Source organism: Vanellus vanellus (assembly GCF_965231255.1).
Source record: "Vanellus vanellus genome assembly, chromosome: 8".
Lineage (NCBI taxonomy): Eukaryota > Metazoa > Chordata > Aves > Charadriiformes > Charadriidae > Vanellus > Vanellus vanellus.
In genome coordinates this window covers 17,939,696-17,966,584 of record NC_138913.1, presented here as the reverse complement: position 1 = coordinate 17,966,584, position 26,889 = coordinate 17,939,696, and the positions used below count along the sequence as shown (strand labels likewise).

The 26,889-nt window shown below is 43.8% G+C and overlaps 1 protein-coding gene and 1 long non-coding RNA gene across 3 annotated transcripts; one reads left to right on the top strand and one right to left on the bottom strand.

Moving 5' to 3' along the window:
- Positions 1 to 1,729: 1,729 nt before the first annotated feature.
- Positions 1,730 to 20,349, top strand: LOC309675151. 2 transcript variants are annotated; one of them, XR_014269455.1, is made up of 4 exons: positions 1,730 to 1,825; positions 11,678 to 11,748; positions 18,231 to 18,365; positions 19,034 to 20,349. It is a non-coding gene; the product is annotated as an uncharacterized lncRNA (long non-coding RNA). The 2 variants fall into 2 exon arrangements; XR_014269456.1 differs by having other exon boundaries at positions 18,231 to 20,349.
- Positions 20,350 to 22,256: 1,907 nt separating this feature from the next.
- Positions 22,257 to 23,633, bottom strand: PAQR9 (progestin and adipoQ receptor family member 9; the record flags this gene model as incomplete). The annotated part of the gene is made up of 1 exon (XM_082487060.1): positions 22,257 to 23,633. The coding sequence occupies one exon, from the start codon at positions 23,631 to 23,633 to the stop codon at positions 22,380 to 22,382; it is 1,254 nt and encodes a 417-aa protein (XP_082343186.1). The 3' UTR covers positions 22,257 to 22,379.
- Between the last annotated feature and the right edge of the window lie 3,256 nt (positions 23,634 to 26,889).

Sequence of the window (26,889 nt, the reverse complement as noted above, 5' to 3'; positions counted from 1 at the left end):
AGAATAATTTGGTCAAATTTATATACTGCAAATGTTCTTAGGAAGAAAAGCGTTGTGAACAATTTTAGTTCAGCCAACTAAAATACTGTTTTCCTACTTTTGCTGATAAGAAAATTCTCTATTGCTTTCCAAAATAGCACAAACTGTATGAGACGGGCACAACGAGGAATGAACTCTGTACAAAATGTGCAAATGATACGATAGCCTGTGCAACAAGAGATGGGAGAATACAAGGAAATTACTGTCAGATGTAATCATTCCTGCACTTGTTTTCTTGACTTGAATAGGAGACTTGACTTAACTGAGCAGCTCAGCGGCTACATCTGAATGACAAAATGGGGAAGTCTGCATCCGAAGGACTTCCTTCCTCAAAGATGAAAATCCAGAACAGGGAAAATACCCTTTCTTCAACGGGCATATTAGATCAAGTCGAGAGATGAAGTATTTGGGAGGGAACATCTTGATACAGCCATTCTCTGCCAGGTACAACATCATATTGACGGTACAAAAAGACTTACTGGGTTCCTCTTGTTGTTTGTGCTATACCTTCTGTTGTCCTTATTCACTTTGGAGCATAGAGTCCTTGGCAAGAAGGAGGGTGTTGCACCACTGATGTAAATTAGGACTGTTCCTGTGCAACAATAAATTGTACCAGGGCTGGGCAGTTCTGACTAGGGGAGTTACCATCAGTCCTTACGGCCTCCTTCCCATCGGAGTACAGGGGTCATGGAATGCAAAACTGGGGCCAGATTATTTCACTGGTGGCTGGAACTCAGCTGTCTGCCATGTGCGTTACAATGGTACGTTTACTTTTTCTAAACACTGAATTACTACCCTGGGAGATGCTCACATGCATTCCGGGCCAGAATTTGGAGTTTAGCCTAATATTATGTTTTTTAAACACATCTGGGATCTATTATGTTGCTGGGTAATGATTTTCACAGAATCATCATTACTTAATATGTACAGAAATGTCAGTGTCAGTGTCAGTTTCAGCAACAAAGCAACACATCTGGACACTAGATAAGTGCTTCTTACTATGGGCAAAATACTATAGGTCATTAAAATGCTAAAGTATTAAGGCCAAAAGTTATAAAAAATGAATGGAATCTAGATGGAAATTTGAGGAGTCAAGTCCAGAGACTTCCAGATAGTAGCGGTTTTGTTTATAAAATGTATCACAAAAGTAACCTAAACTCTAGAAAAGCATTAGAGAAACAGCATTTAGGCAAAATTAGATATATATTTGGTATAAAAATGCTTTGGTATTTTTAGTGTTATATGGAAACAATTGCATGAAATTTCTGTGCAGTTCCAGTGCAGAAACTGTCCTTCAGTACTTTAGGAATCAAAAGTGCAGGGCCAGAATCAAGCAGCAGTTTATCCTTTTTGTATTCCAGGAGTTACTTGTTTTAATCTCATCAAGAGCCTCAGACTATTTTGGTTTTAACAGTCTCTGAGGAAACTTCCCATATCCACCAAACAAAATAAAGGCCAGACTGAGTCATTAAATTGTCATTTAATTTCAGTACTCCTAAACTATACTTAACTTCAGTTTGGAGTTGGACAGTTGAGCACAGGCAACTGTTTTGAAAGAGTCTTTATGCTTAAATGCTTCAACTCACTTATTGAAAGGGTACTTTGAGAGGAGAAAAGTCGCTCCACGTTCTAAGCCTGGTCATTGGGCTCATTCTTGAGATTACAGTTAAGTTTCTTCTTAATCTTTGCAGGAAAGGAGTCAAGAATGCCCGCCTCTACCATGTAACATTTTCTGGCAGATGTATATCACCTTTGAATAAGGAATCAGAGAACTTTGCAAGGATTGGTAAGTATTCATTAAATTTCTATTGCTACCTGTTCTACAGTTGGAGAGCTGTAGCACTCCAACTCCTTCCACTTCAAAAAAAATTATGCCTGTCTTTCAGTGTGTATGCAAGACTAATCAGGCTCTTGTGCTCCTATTTTATGTATGCGGTCATTCTTTAAAAGGAGTAGTACTTTGCCTGAGGTATGCTGAGCCAGCATTCCGTTGTATTTCCAGATGTACTGCAGTGCACTGATAATAATTATCCTGCACAATGTCAAATAGTAAGGAATTCTTTGCTGTAAATAGGTGCAGATGCAGATATGTGATGCTAGCTTTATAGGTTCTTGAAAGGCAATGAGAGGAACAGTTTTATATGGAGCCTAAGTGCAACCAACGCATCATGATTATTATACTGTCTATGCAGCACAACATCTCTGTATTCAGCTTTCCAGCTAAGTTTTCAAAGCTCTTGGTTCTTAGGCTCTAAAACTCTGCCGACGCTTCTTTCTGCCTTGACAACACCCTAAATATACCTAAAATGTTTGCTGGCCTGTCTCTTGGTTATCACCCTCTCAGGGTTGCAGCTTTTACCCAGGTGAAAGTGTGCTTCTATGGACCTTAGTAATTTTCTGGTATTATTAACCCCAGAGTCTCTTCTAAAGTACCATTATTCAATTCTCTGCTTTAAATGTAAGTGAAATTCAAATAGACCTAAATAAACTAAGTGGATTCTAAGCTCATTGTATCTTCCGAAACACTATTATGTCTCTGATCTGCCCTGGATTGTTGATTTATGAATTTATAGCTGTAGTATCACTTAAAGCCAAGCTTTAATGCAAGACTTATACCCAAAAGTTTATAGCTATAAAAAAATGATCATAGGTCTGATGCGAACACAGAGTTTTGAACAGGACTTTTGATCATGTGGCGCCCTTGTTGTGTTCGAAGTCTATTTTGACAATTTGACTCCATTTCAGAAGTCTTCAGATACTTTGTATTCATATGAAAATGAGGGGTTAAATCTGCCATTCAAATTTGGACAGTTTAGCAGTCCATTCCACTCCTAATCCCAGATTTGGTTTAGTCTGGTGTTTGAGTTACCCTCAAAATATTTATCTATTTGTTAAAATATGGGCCATATTAAAGTCACATATATCCCTAGAAAAGATGAAGTCGATCTAAACACCATCAAAATGTCAATGCAAGCTCAATAGTTATTAGAAGCACAGGTGTACAAAACAAAACTGAAAATAGAAACCCTGTATTTTTTGTTAAAAATGAATGGTTACATTTTGTAAAAACAAACAAACAGACAAACAAAAACAACCAACAAACTCAAACACTTGGTTCTAGGATAAAACAATCTCGTTTTTGGACTTTTCATATCCAGCTTTTAAGACCAGAAAAGAGAAAAATATAACGCTGAAACCTAACAGACCTTAGCTATCTGTCCAATGTTAGGTTGGCTGTCAGATAACAGCTTACTGAATTGTTGCAAGAAAGAGTTACTGGTAAAAAATAATTACCAGAATCCGCTCAGTATCCATGGGAAGAGATGGAAGTGGATATTTTGATCACTACCTAAAACAGCAGGAGGGCATCAGAGTAACCTTGCTTTTGCATATTTCTTCAGTAGCTGAATTGAATGTTTTCCAGTTGGTTGAAATGTAGTTTTTCCAGGCTGTGAATTCCCAAGTTACCCTGTCTTTCACAGAAGCCCTTCACTCTATGACTACAGGTACAATTCACAGTTTTTAAACCGGAAAGCAGAGATTGCCTACCTGAACTCTGATTAGACTAAGATAGAAGGCATAGAATTTGTGGAGCTCGTACTGGTGAACAAGATATTATTTGGAAAGACTTTCTGACTTAGTTTGGGCTGATAGTTGACTGAATACTTGGACAGAAAAGAAAATCTCAGTACCCAGGACCTGAATATGATTTTTTTTTTTAATTTCTAAGTGAAATTAAGTCCCCAAACTCAGTTTCATTTGGTACAAACTATTACATTTAATGCTATTTTTTTTTTTATGTAAACGCTTGTCAAAATAATGACATAAATTGATGTGTAAATCCCACTGAGAAAGAGAAGATCATATTTGTGTTCTTGAAGAAGTGGGTAGATGCCTCACAAAATCTAAGTCTTAATTCCTACCTGTGTTTGAGAGGAACCCTCTCCTTCTCTCCTTCTCCTCTCCTCCTCCTCCTCTCCTCTCCTCTCCTCTCCTCTCCTCTCCTCTCCTCTCCCTCTCCCTCTCCCTCTCCCTCTCCCTCTCCCTCTCCCTCTCCCTCTCCCTCTCCCTCTCCCTCTCCCTCTCCTCTAATTCAGGTTAGGTTTCTGCCTTACAGCAGTGCCCTGACCACCATCCCCGTTGACTGGAACAGTCCCACTTTGTTAGATATACTTAAATATTCATGGAGCCAGCTGGTGAGAGAAAAAACAATGCTCTAGTTTTGGGGGTTCGGTAATCCTCCTGGGAAGGGTGGGGGTGTTAGTCCCAGTGAATGTGTAATTATTTATACAAAGTAGAACAGTGTCAACAGGAGAATTGACAAGTCCCGTCCCCCCAAAAATTTCCTTGCAGGAATGAAGAAAGCTAAAGAAACAATAATGCATTCGCCAGAAATCTGCCAGGTATAGTTAACAACAGTTTAAACAAACTCTTAAAATAATTTACAGATTATTCCTGAAATAGCTAAGCTTTTGGATGAATAGATGTTCTTCCACATCTCTGAGACAGGCCTTGTTCCTCATATTAAGTGAACAGACCTTTCATCCTCCAAAGCAAAACAGCTCTTAAAATAGAAATCCTTCCGAGCATATTTTAAGATCTTAGCATCTCATAACATCATACCTCTATCCTTGCTCCTATTGACATCAATGGAAGGGAAAACAGTATTTATATGTCCCACAAGCAGATCTGTCTCTTGGAGAATGCTGCTCTATAATGGTTTGTGTCTGACAGGAATAAAGAACTCTTGAGACCTGCCTGCTGGTTGAATAGTCACAGCTGTGTAGAGCTCTGGCAGTAATCTTTTTGCAGTGTAATTGCTGAAGACATCAAGCAAGGCAAGGTTCTTAGTCACAGATGAGTTTTCATTGGACCAACTAAAAAGACAGGCAACATTTCAGGCAACAAATTCTTATTCAGGGCTAAGACAGAAGGAGCAAGCTTTAAGCTACGTGCAGGCTGAGGAGAACTGCTCTCATTTGATGTCAGTTTGTGAATTGGACAATGCGACACTTTTCTAACATTTTCTTACAGTTCCTATGAGTTAGCGTTAGCGAGCTCACAAAAAGCATAGATAGTTCCAGTGCATCGCTGTGATTTTTTTTTCAAGATGCGCATTTTGCTAAAGTCTTAATCTTAGAGAGACATTTTGCATGCAGATGCTTAACTGTTACTGACACGAAGACGGTGTCTGACTGGTCACTTGTGTATAATGTGGCCCCTAAACCAAAATTCTAATGACAGAAGTAGGTACGTGATGAGATAAAAGAATAGGAAAACGATGAAATCTAGACCAAAAGATGAATATGCCAAGCAACATTTAGTAGGAAGTTGTTATAGTGGTAAGATTTGCACTTTAAGAAGGTAAGTCCCTGTGACACCTCTTCCGCCACTGCAAGTGACCTGTTCCTGAATAACAGCTCCAGGTGTGAAACTCCTATGGCCATGGTGTTGAGAAGGGCTGGGTTTTCTAGCAGTGAGTCTCTGCTGAAGTCAGGCATCAGATCCATCAGCCTGGCTTTTATGCAGTGGTGCTACAGCTACTAGCAGATAGATGGGGGGACACAGGCATCGCTTCTCTATTTGGCCCCAGCCAACATCCCATGCAGAGGTTTTAGAGAAGCAGTAACCAGCCAGGATGGGAAGTGTGCTGACAGTTCCTCATTGCTCACAGTAAAGAGGGGTGTTTTGTCCAGACCTGAGGGGACAGTCACCTCTGAGTGCCCCAGCCCAAAGCCCAGAGACCTTGGTGCTGGCACCTTGTTCATCACCCTGCCTTTAATCTCTCCCCAGTCTCTGCTCACTTCCAGTTGGGCTGTCAGGTTCCATGTGCTGGTTCTGTGCAGTTGGACGCCAGATGCAGGCAGTGGAGGGTATAGCACAAACACCATCTCTAGTTCCCCTCTGTCCACCCTCTCCCAACTGCACAAGTGGATCATTGCCAAAATACATTTGGAGGCCTGTGATGGGTGACATTTGGCTGCATGATAAATTTGCCCTGGGCTATTCAAGTCTGATTGAAGCTGCTTACTTCAACCATCAAAACAAGGAACTTGAAGTAGGAGCTTTTCTCAGGGCTTCCAAGCAATGAGTTTCACCTTATACATCTGACCTACAGACCCCTGTGCCTAGTCTGACAAACATTGGCGTCAGGAATTAGAAATTCACCACCTCTGGCTTTAAGAAGGGTGTAAAAAAACCTAAGAGGTTTAAAGCTTTAGTCACCAAAACCAGAGCTGTCTGCAAATTGTTTTTAAAGCTCAGCTGTAAACAGTGTAATAATTCATATTACAGTAACCATAGAGTCATATCCCTTTTGTTAGTCATATGTTTTGCCAATAAAATTACTTTCATAAAACAAAAAAAACCCTTCATAGAGTGTGGAAGGTCTTTCAGGAGACTGTATAATTAAAGCACAGTATTGTCTGACATCTGGAAAGAAATTCTTGACTGCAGAACAATACATAACCTTTAACCTTTAAAAAATATATTTTCAGATAACAGATTTTCAATGAAAATTTTTAAGGAAAGCCGCTGTAAAAGCAGAGAAGTCTGTCTTGAAACTCAGATGGAAGGGACAGAACAGATTTCTGCATCTATACGTCTTGTATAAAAACTATAAAAGAACAAGCAGCTGTCAGCAAGGTGTAAGAATCCACCGAGTGATACGGTGATGAGTACTCAAAAGATAAGGAGTTAAATATCACATAGGCTCTGGTAGATGGAAGGAGAATGACTGAGCAGCAAGAACTGCACTGAAACTGGTATATGTAGCTAATACAACAGGTCAGCAAGTAAAAATTGGTGCACAATCTGTGTTAAGATTTAAACAAAAGGAGATGCGTTGTGGAAATATGTCAATGAGGAAAAACAGCCTGGAGAGCATAGCAATATGTCTATCCAGATTCTGAGCTAAAGATGAACAAAACTTAGATTATTACAACAAATTAAAAAGCGTTTGATACTTCTAAAGCCATAGCAAGGAAATGCAGAATTACTTAATCTGCTGGCATCTTTCCTGTGTGGGGCAGGTCAACATCTCACACCCTTTTCTCTAGGAAGAAATCACAAATTCTGTCAAAGAGAGACTGAGGCAGTTGCAGTGGTCATAAAACTAGATGCTAACACGTTTTTCCAGCACCACATTCCTATTGAAATTCAATGTGAAACTGGCACACAACTCTAACTGGCATCTTTTGAAAATGCTCCAGTGCCTCTCCATTACCTTACTAAATTCCTTGAGGTAGAGGCACACAATTTACCCAGTGTTACAGAGAAGAAACGGAGGCACAACTGTATACATATATTCTGAATATAGTGTATTTTACTTTTGCAATTTGAAATGGGAAAAAAATCTAATTGCAAACATTTCAATACGTACAGAGATGCAGTGAGCAAGTGTAATGGATGCATGTATTTTTGGAGGAAGCAGCATTTCTCTGTTCCTCTCACTGCTCTGCTGTGTGTGCCATAGCACCTTCCGCAAAACCCAGCCCAGTGCAGGAAACAGACTGTGGGCCAAGGGGATGAGGGCACCTGGCCTTGGGAAATGCATGTAGCAAGCCACTGCCTAGCTGGGGTTAAGGCATCCTTCAGACTGGCTGTCACTGGCCAAGTGCTCCCAGGAAACAACCTCCTCTCCTGGCCCAGGTCTCTGGTGTGCAGGTGGTGCGGATGCAGAACTTTCTGCAGTTCTGCAGGTTTGGTTTGTAGCTGCTTGTCTTTGGGTTTCTGATTTGGGTTTTCAACCATGACCCCCTACTTCTGTTCAGCTCTACTCCTGAGCGTGGGCTGGGGCTGCGGGATGCTGGGCTTAACCTGCCTCACTGCCTCAGCTTGCTCTCCTGGTGGTAGAGGACATAAGGCTGGGGTGGTGGGGCTGCACAGCAGAAAGCATGGGGCTGGGATCCTTGGAGAGCTGTGGCTGTGCAGCTACAGGATATGAGGGGATGAAGGTTTTGCATATAGCTTGGAGAGCCGTGAAGCCTGGCACCTCTGCATCAATTTTTTTTCCTCTTACAAGACTGTGGTGTCACAGCAATTCTGTGTAGGTTTAAGGTAACTATTCCAATGAGCATTGGTGAGAACATTGCACTGTAATGCCGGCTGGATCAGAGAAGTAGTCTGGAATATTACCTGCAGTAGTCAAAGCTGAGCAACAGCTTAAAATGATTTTATTTTGCTAACAGCTAGTGTCAAAGCAACTCATGCTTCTGAGACTTGATCTCTACATGAAAGTAATTTAAGGGAATGTGGGAATTTTCAATAAAATTCTTTGAGTTAAGGGATAGTGTGGGGAAAGTTATATTTCCCCATTACATTCCTATTTCTTCCATTATGCTCCCATCATAAAATAAAAATCGGACTGCACAATTGTAAGTGAGGTCTGAAATTTGAGAATTTGCATAAGCATACCCTGTAGATGGTTGTCCTTCCTACTTATAAAGGGCCTTATGAAAACCCCAGAGTTCAGTGCATGCTGTGGTAATATGTGTAAGAGGAATTGTAAATATTTCACTGAAAGTCACCCTGCTAAATCCTCTAGAAGAGTGTTGTAGATGAGAAAACTCACCAACGTGAAACCTTTCTGTTCTGACCATGTCACTGGAAACAGTCACTGTTTACTGCATTAAGTCACTGTTTACTGCATTAGCTATAATCTAATGAGATGCTTCCTGTGGCAGATCCAGGGCTGGAATAGCTGGACAGATTGTGGTGGTTCTATTATTAGAAGCCAGTTATGTTTGACATTGAGCATAAAAGATGAGGCTCATACTGCAGAACATTTCTCACACTTTTAGTTGAGAGTAAATCCCTACGGTTGTTATTGGAAAATATGGTCAGGCCTCTGGATTCTCATTGATCAGACTTGCAAACCAATCAGTCTTGAGATATGCAAAATCTATTGGCAAAGAAATGCTGACTGATATCCTAAGAACAAAATCTGATGAGAAAAGACAATAAATCTTGCTATTACCAAAGCAAATTCTTCAGCGTCTAGAATTTCACTCTCAAGGATATTTTGTATGTAGATAGGTTGTGTGTAGACTTGGTTTATATAATGCGTCTGAAACACCAAAAAAAGGTTTACCTATAGATAGGCTGTGTGAGGAAATAAGTACATTTGGTTTTCAGTGGCATGTCAGAATAAATGGATCATTATGTTATTATTGGATTCAACTGAATGTAGAGGTGTGATTGCATGTTGCTGCATTTGGACCATACCTCAGGTGGGATGTAGAGTTAGTTACTCTTCCTTAGAGCTAATACAACCAATGGTATAAGACAGGAAGAGAAAACTATTGAAAGGCTGTAGGTAGCTAGGAAGTTGGTTTATGTCCTATCTGCATGACAGCAGTATGTGTAGCTACACAATGTTAACAAGACTCAGGCAGGGCATTGGTATGGCACTGACACAGGGAGAAGCGCCCTGTATACAGCATGGACAGTCTTACTGGCTGCTCCACCTTGCTTTTTACTGGAGCACTTCCATCCACATTCGAGGCACTTTTCAGAGCTCAGCTTCCCCTGAAGAGGTCAGAACTAAAGAAATATGGCTTCAGGCTTGAAATTTGTAAAGGGAAGGTGATGAGATAGTGAAGTTGGGTTAGAAAGTGTGAAGAAATAAACAGCTGGGGAAAAAGTTTTTGAAAGGAAGAAAATAGCATGCTAAAGAAATTCGGAAACACTTTGATGAGATGCTAGACCTGCTGACTTGCACAGCTTGTGCCAGAACAAGATGTAGGGGTCATCGGGCAGCTTGCACAGGAGCTTGTACTGTAAAACACTTTCCCATATGTCGGTGTTAAATGAGAAAGGAATAGACCAGGCTCGCTCATATCCCGGTTTCAACAAGGGCTGTGGAGATCATCCGACAGCCTCGGGGCAGCTCTGGCTTGCGCCTGTGCCCAGAACAGGCTTATTCGAAGGATGAATAGCAGACAGGAAAGCATGGCTGCCTCAGAGGTGCCATCTGATCTTTGGCTGCAGGTTGGGAGTGAAGTGTCGCTGGCCAAAATGAATTGGAGCTCCCCAGGAGAGCTCGAAGGTCATGGCAAGCCAAGAGCTAGTATCCGTGTCTGTCACTGAGCGAGAGGGATGAGTGTCAGCTCTGCTTTACAAACTGCATAGGTAGTCCAACAGCTCCTGCTCAAGTGGGAAACTATGAGCAGTGAACAACACATATACTCTGCGGTTGAAGGAGGAGGAAAAGGCCAGTTAACTAGCAAGTGGGGATTGAATCATAGCACTGTTATAATACTTTAATTGACATTTCAACATTAGAGCCAAAAAGCAATATTTCAGAAAATACTTTTTAATCCTTTAGGTGTTGAAAACTGTAGCATGAAATACATGTGCATTGTTTGACATTAGCTGGGACTATGGTAGGTAGGCTGTACTAACGTGGACCAGTCTGAAAACTGAGAGGCAGAATAAAAAAGCCATTCGCATCCAGTAGGCAACAGATGGGCTGTGGCAGGGTGGACATGGTGTCGTGCCAGCCAGGTGTGTGCCTCATGGCTAAATTGGCTAAAAAAATTTACCAGGGCTGGTCCTGCACATATGCCCTGAATTTGTCCTGAGAAATCCTCACAGAAAGTTCTGGGCCAGGAAGGAGGTATTTCTGAACTGATGACTTTCAAATGCTCGACCTTGCAGCCTTCCAGGTACTGGAGGATGAAATCCTGCACAAGGGGATACTTTCAGAAATATTTTTGACCTATTGCCTGTTTTGTTTCTTTGCTTGTTTAGCACACGCTAGTTTTAAACTGATACGTAAGTCTAATAGGTATGTTAATCTATATCTACTGTGGTATGTACATGGTAAAGGAAACAGAACAAATGAACTTATTTTAGTAAATATGTTTAAATAAAAAGTCAACATGGCAAGACGCATACTCTGACTCTGACTGACTCACGCTCGGTTTAAGTTCCAGGAATGCCTAAGAGGGCAGCGTCATCCCCTCCAAAACAGTTTGTCTTTTCATATGGGATTATATCAGCAAGCAGCTGCCTCTAAGGCATTATTTTTGCCAGACCATCAGGCTCTCTGTGCCAGCTTCTCCCTTAAAGCGTTATATGGATGGGGCATCCCTTCCAAATAAGCCCTGGGGCCAGGAGAGGTGTCCAGTGGAGAGGAGCCACAGAGGGCAGTGCTTTCTCTGGCCGTGCAGCGCCCAGGGGAAACAGGGCGGTGGGTGGAGGTGCCTGGTGAGTCCTCCTCTGCTCCCCTCTCTGTGCTGCAGATGAGAAAAACAGCGGCTAGCTACCATGGAAAAAATGTGTCCTTGCTGGAGCCATACAGCTTCCCACCGGCCTTGCTGGAGGGACATGCCTGCACCCCAGGAGCGGTCTGCGCGCTCCTCCTGGCGGATCCGCTGCCCAGCCACCCGCCTCGCTGCCAGGCCACCCCGCCAGACCCGCTGCCGTGCCGGCTGGCTTCCAGAAATCACTGCAGCTGGTTTGTTTTAAAATAGACACTGCACTATACTACACTTCATTTGATCTTCACACACACTGCTATGCCACTGTTCAGGTCTGTGCATTGACTAGGGCAGATAAAAAAAAAAATCTGAATTAGCTGACATTTTTCAATACATGTGAATAATTTATTTTGTCTTTTTTTTTCTCATTTCAGGCTGGTGAAATATGAGGATTCAATCAGACTCTGAGATTTCAGAGCGCCGATGGCCGAGTTTGAAAATTGAGGTTTGTTTTCTAAAAACTGAGTAAGACCAAAGCTTGCCTAGGAAACTCCTGCTGGTTGACCTCAGTGTCCTCCACAGGTCTGCTGGGCACAGACTAATGTTGCAAAACTTTCTTCTGAACAGCAGGCCTGAATCGCTTTGTTCTGAGGTTCACTTGGCACAGCAGGCAGGCGGGGCTGTAATTGCCTGGTTCTCAGGCTGCTTTGGCTCATGTGTGGGGGCAACCCTGGTGGGTTCATCGGGGGCGATGTGCCACATATGGACTAGTGCAGCATAGAGGAGATGTGCTGTGCCACTCTGCATTCCTGGTGCATCCTCTGTGCCAGTACTGAAGCAATGTGATTAGGGAGTAAGTAGGGTCAGAAGGCTTTTTACCAGCTAGAATTATTCTTCAGCCTATTTGTGCCTTCCAGGCAAAAGGCAAAGGGAAGAGAGTTGAGTCTGGTGCTTGTTTGGGAATTTAGCTCATGAATCACTCGTGAAGCGAACCTCACTACCACTAGTCTATTATAGTACACATAGGAAGTTTTCACCTTAGAGACTTCATTTACCAGCCTGTTTGTTGCAGATTGTTTCATTCATGAGATATTAGGTGAATGAAATGCCTTTTAAAACAAAGAATGCTTAATGTTGAGTAAGAGGCTGCAAGTCACTCATGTCTGGGACATATCTGGCAGTTTTGCCCTGACACTGAAGCTAGAAATCATGATACTTCCAGAGCCTGGAAATCATAAATATTCATTAGCTATATGTGCATATTTGGCTAATGAATAATATTCCTTGGGGTTCTTTAAAAGCATCGATAAACTGCATTTGATACTGCCAGGTGAACATGCAGTACTTTCCATAGAGGACTTGCACTCTGAGCCACAACTGTAAAGGTGAAATGGCCAGATTCACTGTGGGGCTTCCGTAACTCTGCTTGGGGAAGGTCACTGTGACTTGCAGAAGAGAAAGCAGTGGTTACTTGGTAACATTTGTAAGTCCACCAGTTCATTTGCTTTGTGCAAATCTATGTAAGTCTGCCAGCAAAGTCAAAATCAACAAATCTTTTCAAGTCTAAGAGATTAATTTTTCCTTTAATAAGGAAGACTTCTAAAATGTCTTGTTGGTAACAGCTGGAGACCTCAACCAAAGTATGTAGGGCACTACCACCTTTTTTATAAATGTTGCTGTCTGAACACATTTACCATGTAAGTAATTCAGCCTTGTGTCTGAATACAGGAATATACTCATCACAGCTTAACTGTAATGGAGGTATGTACTATTTTCCATTTGTTCTATCAGTTCACTATATCCTTTGGATTACTGACCATCTCAGTAGAAGCAGATCCTAACATACACTGGCTGCATACTCCCTCTGAGGTGTTAGTGCTGAGTACCGAGTTAGCTGTGACTTTATGTGATCTTAATTATACAACCTGAGTATTGCATTTGAGCAGGTTTTCCCCTCTTGCATACTCGCAATTCCCAATTGAATTCCCCACTGAAACAGTTAAGTCAAATTATTTTTTATTGTCCAAAGTACGTCTAAACTTTAAAATAAAGGCTATGGCATTCTTCTGTTGGAGTGGAATACTTACAGTTTGAAGGAACGTGCTCTGTTGCTGAGGACAAAGGTATTCTGCACAGAATATTTGGCTTCTGTGTTTGATCTTTGAGTCTATATTACACAGAAATAGCCATTCTTTTTAACCAGGTTGGCTAGTGAATGTATTTTATAGTGCTCGGTGGGTCTGATTACTGTTCCAAACTTGTTTATGCCAAGCTATGATTTTCTACAAGGCGACAAGAAACAATGTTTTGTTATTGTAATTGCTACAATTGGAAATGTGCAGCTTTATTTCATGACTAAGTTGGTGCATTTCTAGCTTTTACATATGTATTTTGCTCTTGGTTTCGTATAAAAGTCTTTCCGACAATGGTCTGACAGGAGAACGCTTTAAAGGACTAAGGCAGAGGAGGGAATGTGAGTGTTGGGTGTCAGAGGGTAGGACACTGCCTTCGGGCTGAATGGCAGAATTCGCTGTGCCACTCTTGCTGGCAGCATTTCCCTGGCACTGTCTGCTCATTAGGGCTCTGCTTCTATAGCACACTTAAACACAAGGAAAAGTTCACCCCTCTGAATGAACAAAGATAAACATATATTCATGTTAAAGTTAAGCATGTGCTTATGAGCTTTGTTAAATTTGGGCTAATAAGAGAGAATGCCTGTGTGTACAAAAGTATTGGAGAAGCTGTCCCAGGGAACTGTTTGCCTTTCGCTCATTATTTTTATTATTTCTGAGTGCTTCAGATATTGGTGCTTGTTATCCACCCCGTTGACATTTCATAGTTGTCTTTCCAAGTGCTGCTAAAAAGGAAAGCTGAGATTTTGGGACACTACTGTGTGCCAGTGACTGAATTCCATAGCACCAGGGCTGTGGATGCAGAGAGCCCAGCATATGAAGAGGGAAAATTCAAAGTTTTTCTTCTTGTACAAGTGGCGTTGCCCAATTCCTCAGGACAACAGAGGAGAGTGACAGAGAATAGATGTTTCCTAGCAAACAGAGGATAATAGATGAGAAGCATGGTTAACACCAAAAATGAAGGAAAACTCTATTTTCATATTTCAGCAGTCAGGAAGGACAAAGAGGATTAGATCTTGGGGGCAGAAAAGACTCAAATTAGAGAACTCTGTAAAATTGTTTACTCTCCAAAAAGATTGCGTGATATTGTTGTTGTCATTCTCCCATAAAGCATATATCATATACCCAAAGGCTGTGCTCCCTGGCAAGAGAAGTATTTCCAGCTCCCTGCTAACAGAAGTGTACTGCCACTCTTGATAAGAAATCTGCCTTTTAACAGAGGCCTTTCTGACGCCGAAGAGTGCATCTGCAGTGTCTGCCCCAGAGGCTCTCATTACCGAAACCAAGATTTAGCCTTAGCCTTAATACTGATTTGCTTTTCATTTTTACCAGCTTTTTAACTTTTAATGAGTTTCATCTCCACTCCCAAATTCTACTAACCATACATTATCCTATGATGACAGAATAAAATCTGAAGATTAAAGCTGATTATCAGATGTCCCTTAGTTCCTCCACAAATACACTGTCCTGACTTTTAGGGCCATTTTTCAGAGAAGTGATGTCATGGTAACAAAATGTAGATTGCTTTCAGATTTCCAGCTGGTTATCAGAACAACTATGGAGCCATTTCAGCTGAAGGCTGAGGTACTGACCTCAATAAATTACCTGTCCTAGCAGTGACTTTTGTCGCTTTCCATCCTGTTCAGTATTTTGCCATCCTCACTGGCTCCATCAGTTTTGTGAGGTTCCCCTCCAGCATGTTCATGTCCAGCAGTCAGATCCAGAGCCTGCTGATAACATTATGAAAGACCTTCAATGTTAACAGTAGGATGCAGTCTTTCGAAGCATTTGCCTATTTGTAGGATGTAGTCTTTCGAAGCATCTGTTTGTGAGGTGGCAATGGATGCTTTTTCTGGGCTCATCAAATACTTGAAGTCATTATGATATTTCAAATACGTACAAACTCTGCAAATAAGAGCTCTCAAGAATTTTATAACTTTTGAAGGAATTCTACAACCCCCAACTAGAAGATCCTACAGTTCTCCATTGTGTTCAGCCTTTTAACAGTATTAGGGGGTGCCAGCAATTATGTTGGGCTACATCATGACCTGCTGAATTTCGACACAGAAGGCTTAAAGCAGATACTTTATGTAATTGCAGTTCATTGAGTGCTTCTTGGTGCTTGACTTGGACTGAAAACAGTATTCTGCCACTTGGAACATTCCTAGTCTGCCAAATGGGAGACTTTATTTGATGCCAAATAGACTTCTTCGTTTTGCAGTCAATATTTTGCTGTGATTCTTGACATAGCTGTTGCTACCAATTTCATGATTTTTCAGTGAGCACTGTAGGCAGAACACTGAAGGCCTTACACATATTAATGAATTTTAATATAACTGGGATGCCTATCATTAAGTAGTTAGCATAGATATTGGAGAATTAAAAAGGAAATGATGCTATTTTATTGCTTTAAAATATAAAAGGCAATAAAATGACAACCATACTTTCGCTGTAGTATAGTGTTTTCAGAAACACCAACACCACTGTACGAGAATTGGAACTTCCTGTGCTTATGTTAACAACATCTGTGTTTGAAGATAACTACATTCAACACATTTCTGGTCCTACAGGTGTCACAGTAATTTATATTAAGAAATGAAAAAAACTTTATAAATGCATTTCTGCAAAAATGTACTCAGAAACAACTTTATTTATAGCTCACACCTTTTTTTGCTAAAAATGCATAGTCATTACATATACAGTAGTCAGCATCCAAAAGTGTACAAAGAGGAAATTTTCAAACCCTCCCAACAGAACCAAACAAAAGTCACACTTTTTGTTCATTGCATGCACAGACCCTTAAATGTGATACCTCTTACTAAAGAGTACTCGAATCTTTAGCAGACAGAATTGACTTGCCATAAACTGTTTCTGCATACTATAAACCCCCAGCTACAACCACAAATCCTAAGGCGTTGACATGAAATAGTGATGCCCTACTTCAGAATCCTCCAAGTTCTGAGTATGGCCCAGGAAGCAATTGCCCTGAAAGTGGAATGCTGCTGGTGGTGTTTCCTAACAGGGAACTTTGAGCAAAAGCCTGCTTCCTTTGTCTTAGTCACTGATTTATTACTGAATCCAGTGGAATGAGGCAGCATCTGTCTAAGCAAGTTGTGAAAATAATTTAACTTTATTCCACACCCAGCTCCAAGACACTAAATGTCTTGAATGGAGGTCTGTGTCTTTCAGTGCATGCGACACTTCCTCAGCATCTTGCGTCTCATCTGAGGAGAAGAGGGTAAAGTCTCAGCTGTAACTTGGGTGTTGGTTGTGTAGTCCTGGCTTACAGGTGTCTAACAGAAGTTAGGAATATACTCGGATAGGGCGAATTTCTAATAATAGAGGCTTTGACTTAATGAACCACTCAAACCCTTTGATGTCTTTGTTGTCTTTTTTTTTTTTTTTGTCTCCACTACTGCTGCCAGTTAGAAAAACTCTTAAAAACATTGTCCTCTACTCAATGATGCTGTTTACATCAGTCCTTCCAGGAGAAGAGCAGAGTGGGTTATCAGGATGATTAGTCAGGGCTCTACAGCAAAGGAAGAGTACACATATGTGATAAGAAGATCCAAGTTCACTTTCCGCTCAAGAGTAGGATTGGCTCCGTGTTGTTGGTTTTGGGGAACCAGAGGGGAAAAGAGAAAGTTGTTTGTCTGATCAATACAATTTTATGTTCCCAAATGATTACATATGTTTATTTAAAAGCTTCATTTATTTAAGGTCTTTTTACTCTGATAAGAAGTAGCTTGGAATTCCCAATGGCAATTGAGATATATTCATAGTCTTACAGACACTGATGGGAAATCTCGCTCCATTGTTTCATGGTAACTGGAACACAATCCATGGCCAAATGAACGAGGCCTCATGTCAGCATTACAATGCCCCTCAGTACATGTCACCAGTAAGAATTTCTGAAGAGTACTTAACTCATGTATGTTTTCTCTTTACTCCTGACCCTTAAGCATTTAGTCAGCCTGTTTACTATTGCTTAGGTCTTGATTCCACCTGAATCCAGTGGAAATTTTGCCATCAACTCCAAAGGACACAGGATGTGAACCTCCTAGGAGTATGGCAATGACGAGGGTTTGTCCCAAGAGTTCATGATCTAGAAACGTTCATGTTCCTCTCCCTGTGAGATGAGGAGCTACGGAAAAATATAACATTCTCTCTGCCGGAGTTCAGTAATATTTGTTCTTAGCACCTGGGAGGGTCTTTGCATTTTTAAGTGCTTTACAAACATTAGCTAGTCTTCAGAGCAACCCTGCGAGGTAGGTAAGGTATATTCTCCCCATCTTACAGATGTGGAAACTGAGACACAGAGGGTCAAATTCAACCCTGGTACAATTCCAGTGTTTTACATGAATGTAATTCATTCAAAATGAACACAGTTTAAGCAACTTGCCCTAGATTACGGAAAAGGTAGTGGCAAAGCAGGGACAAGACCCCAGGAGTGCCTGACTCCTCAGCTTGTTACCGGCCACTTGATCATTTTTACTCTCACAGGCAATGAAGAACAGTATAATCTGGGCAATTACTACAGGTATGATTTGCTTCTGTAAGGCATGTGGATGGTAATCAACCGAGTTAAGTGCAATAATACTTTATGAATGTGCTGCCTCAGAGAGCTTACTTAAACATGAAGTAAAATTTTCATACTGTCATTTTCTGCAGGTGCACTGTTGACAAATACCCAACGTAGTAGCTGGATTCAGCAAATAAATAATAAGCACAACACTTGGACAACTAAGCAAAACTGTCATTTTAGAAAAAAAAAACAAAACAATGTGTTTCTACTTTTAACTGCTAAATTTCTGTAAGTGCAGCATGCAGATGAAAACTTTCCCTTTGTTTCCAGATTGCAGACTCCAGTCTTGCTAAAGACGCAGCTCAGAGCTGCACAGATATCCTGGATCGTGACATTCAGATGAATACGCTGCAGAAGAGGAAATAGCATATCGCCACAGAATACGGGATAATTACTACAGACCTGGTATATCAATCTTACACGAAGATGAGCTTGAAGCTGACAGGTTACTTGAGAGTGCCCAGAAGCTAGGTTGATGTGTAGACTGCAGTTCTAGGCATGTGCTGATTGGGAGGGGGGGTGTCCACGCCATCAACACTCTGGGAACTGGCCCCATCGACAGTTCACATTGGCACAGGTATGTCAGTCTGGAGGTCAGTGTTGGCCAAAGACAGAAGGACACATAGGCATTTTCAGGCCATCCCCCGTGCTCCAGTCCTCACCCGGTCCCCCATCACCACACGGATTCTACCACAAAAGGCCCAAAAAGGCTTTTTTGGTTTTAAAGATGAGCTGTGGAGTCCACAGTGTAGACCTTCTGGCAGTTATCCAGGCAATATGGGTATTGTGACATTATGACAGGTACATTATGACAGGTACTTTGCAAAAAAGTTTGTTTTCTAGGATGTCCTTATACATCTATTCTGCAGGTTAGACATCCTGTCTAAGCTCTGAACACGCTCACGGATGTTCAGCCATGTGTGCTTTCACACCAAAAAGAGATCCTGCTCCCTTACAAGCCACACAAATGCTGACATACACTTCCACACGAGCAAAATCAAGCACTGTAATTATAGATACCTTGTTCCACTTTTAACCTCTTTAACTCCGTTTTGTTCTGTCCATCTTTACAGAGACTGGCTATCGGACATGGCAAATGGAGCAATTATCTACATACAGGTCCTTCACTGAGTAAACGCAGACACTCAGGTAGCATTTCCCTAGATATCCTCCACTTATTGTAACTTTTGAATTTGTATCCACATTTGAAACAAACAGACAAGCAAACAAACATAACATTAATTAGAACTCTTAAAATCTAATCACGTCTCCCTCTACGCACTCATTCCTGATTCCTACAGCCTGCTTACAGAGGCTCAGAGAGCAGTACTTGCAACCAGCATTTACAAATAATTCCACAAAGTGCTCAGGCTCATACATGTGCCTCAACATTTTGCCAATAGAACTTTTAAATGAAGCAATATTCTTATTATCAGAGCCAGGTACCAAGTCTGCAGCGTGACAGGGGCTCACAGGCAACTGGTAACTGCAGTAAGATTCCAGTAAAATTGCAGTTGGTCGCAATCCAACCTTTATACTGTTATCTGTCGTTGAGATATATATAGACGACCCTGTGTGGCCTAACTGCAAATATCAAATGTATTTTTACAAGTTAGCAACAGCCTTTTTTGACATTGCCTCTTGAGATGTCCTCTATGTTGTGACTGACAAGCACAAATATAATTCATTATATAGTATGCTTTAAAAGCCTTTTTTTACATTTGGCTTTTACTGTTGCTTGTTTCAGAGCTGTCTTCTGGTGCTGAGATTTGCTCTCCCTGGCCTTTTGATTTCTTCCTTAGTTTTTAATTGCTGGTTGGACATGCTAGTGGCATCTCCCAGGCAAACCCTTTCTACATAATTAGTTTTGAAACTTGGATGAGTCATTGGTCTCTAACTACTCTGCCTCTATTATTTTAACTTGAATACAGCACATCTCAAAGATTTTGGCCTCCTTTTGCAGTTGTGGAAATTCATAGGATGACATCGTTGCAGGTCTTGATCCATTTGCTTTCTATTGTAAGTTTCCAGCATTTTTTCACAATATAAAGAACATTTCAAAGCATAACAGTGCTGTGAACCAGCTTCCTCTCCCAGTGGTGCAGATCATTTTCTGCTTTATTGGCAGCTGAATAAAGCAATGCCGTATTTATGTCAAAATTTAATGAAAATATGTAAAATTAAAAATACTTCATGTAGCTTTCATTTTCTTTTAATGCAGGACAGCAAATGAAAACGGAACACAGGCAGCCACACGGGGCCATGCTGTTTTTTACGGCCCATCAGTGATAACTCAAGAGGCCACGCTTTGGGAACTGCTGTTTCAGAAAATTCTAGCCAATCTCTTTAAGAGACCACATGTGACCCTACCACAAATTATATACTAGGAGAATCGTGGCTGGCAAAGAATACATATTTTTCTTAGGCCATTCTCATCATTCACTGAGAATCTAAAAGATCCAAACCATTATAGTTAAAATGGGTTGAGAAAAAGATAAAAAGAAGTGGATGTAATTTTCTTTTAGCTTATGCGCTTTCTTAGGGAAATTTTCACAAAGCTGACACTGGTACAGGACATATCAATTATTGGTTTCTGTGATGATTCCGACCCATATTAAGGATTTGACCTCATAATCCCTAGCTATAGTCCTTCCTATATTCCCGTTATAAACAAAGGGGGCTTTGTCTTACAGAAGACTATGGCACTGGACTCAAAACATTTTCTTGGGGTTTGGATGCCATGTCCATGAAAATGGGAAAGGCCCACGAAGAAAAGTATTTCCACAATAGGGGCAAAGAGGCTGAGTTAAAGAGCCACTACACTATTGTGCAGTGTGACACCAGCGTTTCCTAAGGAAGTACCACCCTTCTTTTTGAAAATGGGGTGCACAAGCAGTTTCTCACCTGAACTTCAAGTTATAGCCCCCTTGTGTAATATTATTGCATACTTGTTCTGTCAGACAAAATCAGAGTGCATCTGTTTTGAAGTCTGCACATAGTTTACAAAGATGACTCTTTATATAGGGAGTAAGTTCAATCTATAGTTAGCTGTTTGTCATGTGAGAAGGATAATACCTGGGTTGCTGTGACAAGATACTGCTTTGGAAAATATCTAATAATTCTTGCCTTGAACGGCCCCAAAGCTTCTGAAAGAAGCTGCCACAACTAATCGAAATAGGAAAAGGTGGGGAATGATGAGAAAGTGCCGACATTCAGTATTTGTAGAGCCAGATTTTAGGTCCTGAACTCAGATTCAGCAGTATGTTCTTCTGCAACAAATTTTAGGATGGTAAATCTGACAGAGTGCTCTAATTAAAGAGCAGAAGAAACCAGTTCCATGTAATTGTTTAAAAGATCCAGAATGAGATCTCATGCATCAGTTACTCTCTTTACATCCACAGAACTCCCACCGAGCTTGGCAGGAGCTTATAGAAAGTCTGGCATCTGACTTTGACTCTAAAGGGCTGATCTGGGGGTGATTTACCAGAGAAGATAAAGGGGCCCCTTAGCAACCCCCTTAACGTGACAGATGTTCCTGACGTGCTGGGGGAAGAGCCATGCCATTATGCAGTGCCCTTCGTCTTCCCCCGCCCCCACTCCAAACTAGTTTGACCCCTTTCTGGTTCAGTTATTTTACATATCCCTCTATTTTATTTTAGTATCCGAGTGGCTACACAACCACTCACTGCCTGTCTAATTAAAGTCTCTCCATCAACTGGTAATTCTGTAATAATTCACAGCTGGTTTTTCTCTCTCTGTTAAATCTATTGTTCCCTGGCTGAAAAGGCTGTAAGACCTTAAAAATTATAGATAGCTATCGATTTGTTTGCATTTAAAATCCAGTATGTGGCTGCAAAGGCCTGTTACAGTATCACAGAGGAAGATAAATGTCAGTGCATAACCTGCTAGGAAATTTCACACAGGAGTTGATTAAAAGTCCATGAGTAATCATTGCACAAGTGTCTTCAGGTGTATACATATATATACACATATATATGTAGCTAATAAATATATAGCTATATATATAAATATATATATGTATATAGAGAGCTAGTTTAAACCTAATTGTTATGAAATTAGTAAGTGGCATTCACAGTTCATGCATTCTTCCTAGTAGCAGAGCTAAATTATTTCAGCTTATACTCTAAGCAGCAACATACCAGTAAGCGTTTGCTTGCTTCCCCTGGTAACCTAGTAGTTTAAAGAGCACGAGCAGTTCTGCCACGGTCATTTTCTCCAGCAACCCTCCATGAAATGGACCTGGCTCCTCCACAGGTGCGTTTCCCCCAGGTTTCACAGCATCTTCAAGACATGGTGGGGCCGGTCTGAGGGTCACCAGTCTGAAGGTCATCAGCCCGACAGTCTCCAGCCCAAGGGTCACCAGTATGGTGGGCGCTGTCCCGAGGGTCGCTGGACTGGCTAGTCCTGCTTGCAGAGGTCTGTGACATTGAGGAACCTCCTGACGACCACAGCCAGGCAGAGCGTCAGGAGCAGCATATACCCCACGGTGCCCAGGTAGGTGGGGGCAGCCAAGGGTGCCTTGAGGAACTCGGCCAGCCCGTCCTCCACGTAGTGCACCTGGTCATAGATGCTGAGGAAGGTGAAGATGTGGAAAAGCTGGTGGCTGTGCCCCACGATGTCAAAAAGCCCCGGCTGGATCCGCTCGGGGATTTTGCTGACGTTGAAGAAGGCGGCCACCAGCAGCCAGCAGTAGCGCCGGTAGAAGTAGACGAAGAGCGTGGGGTTGCGGGTGCGGAGGTCAAAGAGGAGGCTCTCCAGCATGATGGGGCAGGCCATGCTCAGCGGCATGGCGAAGACGAAGGTGCGCACAGCGAAGGGGTAGGCGCAGCAGGCGGCGCGGCTGCGGCAGCAGGCGGCCGTGCAGCCCACGGCCAGTGCCAGGGCCACGGGCAGCACCAGGGCGCGGTAGGCCGCGATGGGCAGGCTGCAGTCCAGCTGCCAGCCCAGCCGCTGCTGCACGTAGTGGCTCATGGCACCGGCATCCAGCAGGCTCAGCCCTGGCAGCAGGTAGTAGGAGTAGGCCACGGTGCTGGCAAAGCCGTAGTAGCTGATGGAGGCGTAGTCCAGGTAGAAGAAGGCGGCGCGGAGGCGCGGGGAGAGGCAGCTGAAGAGGTGGGCCGTGCAGCTCATGGCGAAGGTGAGCAGCACCCCTGAGGCGTAGCACCAGAGGGGCAGCAGGGCCGGGTGGTGGAAGGGCACATCCCCGGCGCCCCGCAGCAGCAGCAGCCGCCCGAAGCGGCTGAGGAAGAGCAGCAGCGGGATGAAGTGGGTCCAGAAGTTGAGGGTCTCGTTGGTGGGCTGCAGCACCGAGGCCAAGCACTCCTGCGCCGAGCAGTGCAGCCGCCGGTAGCCCGAGAGGATGAAGCACTCCACGAAGTCCTCGGGCACCTCGTCCCACCGCAGCAGGGCGGCAGGGCGAGGTGGCGGCGGCGCCGCCGCCTCCTCCTTGTCCCCCTCGCCCGCCGGCATGCTGCCGCCGGCCCCGCGCCCCCCGGCCGCCCCCGGCCCGCCGCCCGCCGCCGCCCGCCGCCGCCAGGCAGAGGTAGAGCCTCTGCTCCCGCAGCCGCCGGCGGAGGAGCCGCGGTGGCTCTGCGTTGGTGCTGCTGCTGCTTCTCCTCCTCCGCCGCCGCCGCCCCCGGCAGCATCACTCATTGCAGCAGGGGCAGTGGCGGCACCGCCGCGGCTCCTCCCGCCCCGCCGCCCGGCATCGCGGTAACTGGAAACCGGCGGCGCATCCAGTGCTCCCGGGGAGCGGGCAGAGACGCCCCCGCCGCCCCGGGTAGGGTTTCCCGGTGAGGGAGGCGCTGGACACCCGAGCCGCCGTTAATGATTGATGCGGCCGCAGCGCGGGGGGGGGCGGGTCCGGGTCCGGGCCCCGGAGAGCCCCGCGGCCGCCCCGGCCGAGCCTCCCTCCCCGCGGCGAGGTGCGAGGCCGGGCCCGGGCAGCGCGGACCCCGCAGGGCCCCTCTCCGTCGGCAGCTGGCCCGGGGAAGGGACCGCCGGCCCGGGGACACGCAAGAGCAGACCCACCCGCTTCGTACGGCGGCGGTTCGGTGTAAAAGGCACCGAGGGGGACATGGGCACCGGCTGTCCGCGGGGCGCGGGTGCCGCTGCCCAGCCCGGTGCCGCGGGGCAAAAGCCCCGAGGAAGGTGGCGGGCGACCCGGCGGGGTAGGGACATGGCCAGCAGGAGGGACGGGCCTGGGAAATACCCGCAGGCTGGGGACATCTGGCAGCTGGGTGGGTTTGTGCCGTATGTGCTTCAGTGAGGCCGCCCGATACCTGGCTGCTTCGGTGACATTATCTCACGCAATGAATGCAGACGTTATTTTAGGCGAAACGTTCCCGGGCGGGCGGGGAAGGGCGCAGGTCGCAGTGACACATCGGGCACCCACCTTATCTCCGCGCTCCGAGCGGGGCGGCTGGGAGGGAAACGCAGTGACAGGCTGACAGGAGCTGCTCTGTGTTGATCCTTAGACAAATCCTACATTTATCGGCCGTGCGGTTATGCAAGCGGCACAGTTACATAATCGGAATATAAAAATACAGGGGGAAAAAAGCACTATATATGTGTTACTGCGCCTTAACGCCTCTGAAGTAAATGGAAGGCAGTAAGGAGGGTAAGTAACTGTTGCAGGTGCAGGTAGGAGCCAGACTAAGGAATTGCTCTGCTGTTTCGTCATGTTTCCTTTTTTGTTTGTTTTCAGGTGGTCTTAAACATCTGATAGCTTGAGGTTTTCAAATATATGTATTACATGGTGATATTCATACAGGTATCTACGGTCATACGGTGTAAACCGAGGTCCAATGGAATTGGAACATTCTACCCAAAGATTTTTATATAAAAAAATCTTTTATTCAATAGTGACTCATGACAACGTCAAAAATCTTCTGAGCAAGGAGGTAATCAGAAATAGGTTCTTAAAAATTGGCACAAAAAAGTAGTAAAAACGTGTTGCTGGAAGTGATTTTCAATGCATTTTTCATTACAGTAAAACTATTGATTTTATGGAACTGTCAAAAGTAGGGCAGACTGGTGACACTGCTTATAGTCTTTATAAAAATTACACAGGAGTCCTGCCATGAAAATAAACACAACTGAACAGTGCTGAAAAGCCAAGGGGAGGAATAAAATATAAAACTAAGAGACTTATTTTTTAGATAACAGGCATAATGTGCTCTGATGTCCATGCGTGTCAGTGGGGGTGACTGGTGGCATGCGAGGACGTACCAACCAGACAGTCCTGGAAGAGTGAGTGACTGAGAGAGGGCTGTGTGTAATCTGCCTGCAGTGAGCCTCAGCTGCACCAGGAGCGAGCAGGGCCCCACTCACTGTTGGCTCCGCAGTGTGTGATTTAGGGAGAGGAAAGGCTCTTTGGCACTAAATGAAAATTGCTCAGCCTCTGGTAGGTGCCAGGCTTCTCATGGGGCTGCTCTGCACTAGAGGAGTGGTCCTGAAAAAGAGACAGATGGATGCTGAACCATTTGCTTCATCACCATAGATGCACCTGGTGATGAGGGGGCTGTTAGAAGATACCTCCTCCCCTGCCCTGCTCCCACCACACCACACCACACCACACACACAGGTGCTCCCAGTAGGGCTCTGGTGATCATTTCTCCCAGCACCTAAGTGATACTTTCATTTAGGGTTGTGAGTGCCATTGCAGGCCCTAGGGAAGAGGACCGAAGTGACCGTGATCTTCAGCTTCCCTCGTCAAGGTTAGATAAGGAGAGGTGGTTGACTGGGTGCAATCTGGCTTTAGACTTGCGCTAAAGAGCCTGCTGGAAAGCCACCAGCAGCTGTTGCAACAGATGGTGTCTAAAGAACAACAGAATCCGCTGCTGATTGGGAACTGCTGGCCTTGCATCGGCAGCAGGGCTCGTTTGACACGTTCTGACTTTCCTACAGCCTCCAGACTTTCAGGGATGTGGGAGGCGTTCTGCCCTCTTGCCTCAGGGAGTACTGGGGTATCACCTGGCGTCCTAGGAGAGACACCCACTGGGTTTGTGTTTTCATATGGGGCAGCTCTGGCTGGGAGGAGCAGGTGGGGTTTGCTTGTGGTTCAAGACTGACACAGTCCCAGTGGCCACTGGACTGTCTGGGTATTGGTGGAGCTACACACTAACGCTGTAGAGCAGATAAATGTCTGGAAGTTTCTCAGTACTATTTATGTTTTCCTGTAATATTTCAAGATGTCTTAAAATAATAGTCAGGGGGATGGGGGCTTTCTGTTTCACAAAGCTGAGAATCGCTTGAGCGACTTGTACATACCGGATCCTCTGGAGGAAGCACAGGCCCGTGGTAGCTACCTAGTTTTGCTTTGTTCCTGGTGGCTTTACCTGTTAACCCTGTGCTACAGATCAATACAAGCAGTGTAAAATAAATATAAATTTTATTTTCTCTGCCTCTGTGTGGGGATTCAGCTTTGGCTTGTCCCAAGTGCTGCACACGCATAACCTGGGTTTCCTTGTCTGGCCAGAAAGTGCCAGGAAGATCTCAGAGCTTCTAAAGATCACAGTTCACATCATTGCCAAGTGACAGCAATGTAGCTTTAGCAGCCACATTAACAAAACTCATTACTAACGATATGGTCCTTTTGTTTTTTTCCAAATCTGCCTCCTCACAGGGGAGAACAGTCTCTGAGGACAGATTGGGCTTTCATAAAGACAACTGCATACATCTTATGTTGAGTTAATTATTCTGTTCCCAAGCCAGCTGTGGAGCAGTGTACTGGGAACCTTACAATTTAAAGCACTTACAACCTCAAAATAGCCTCTTATTCATATGTAGTCCATCAAGGTTAGTATTACATGACTATTATGTGGTAGGCAAGGGAAAATAAGGGCATTTGGAGGTCACAGAGAGGAGTCCACATAATGTAGTGCATGAAGAGGCCTCAGTGTATTTC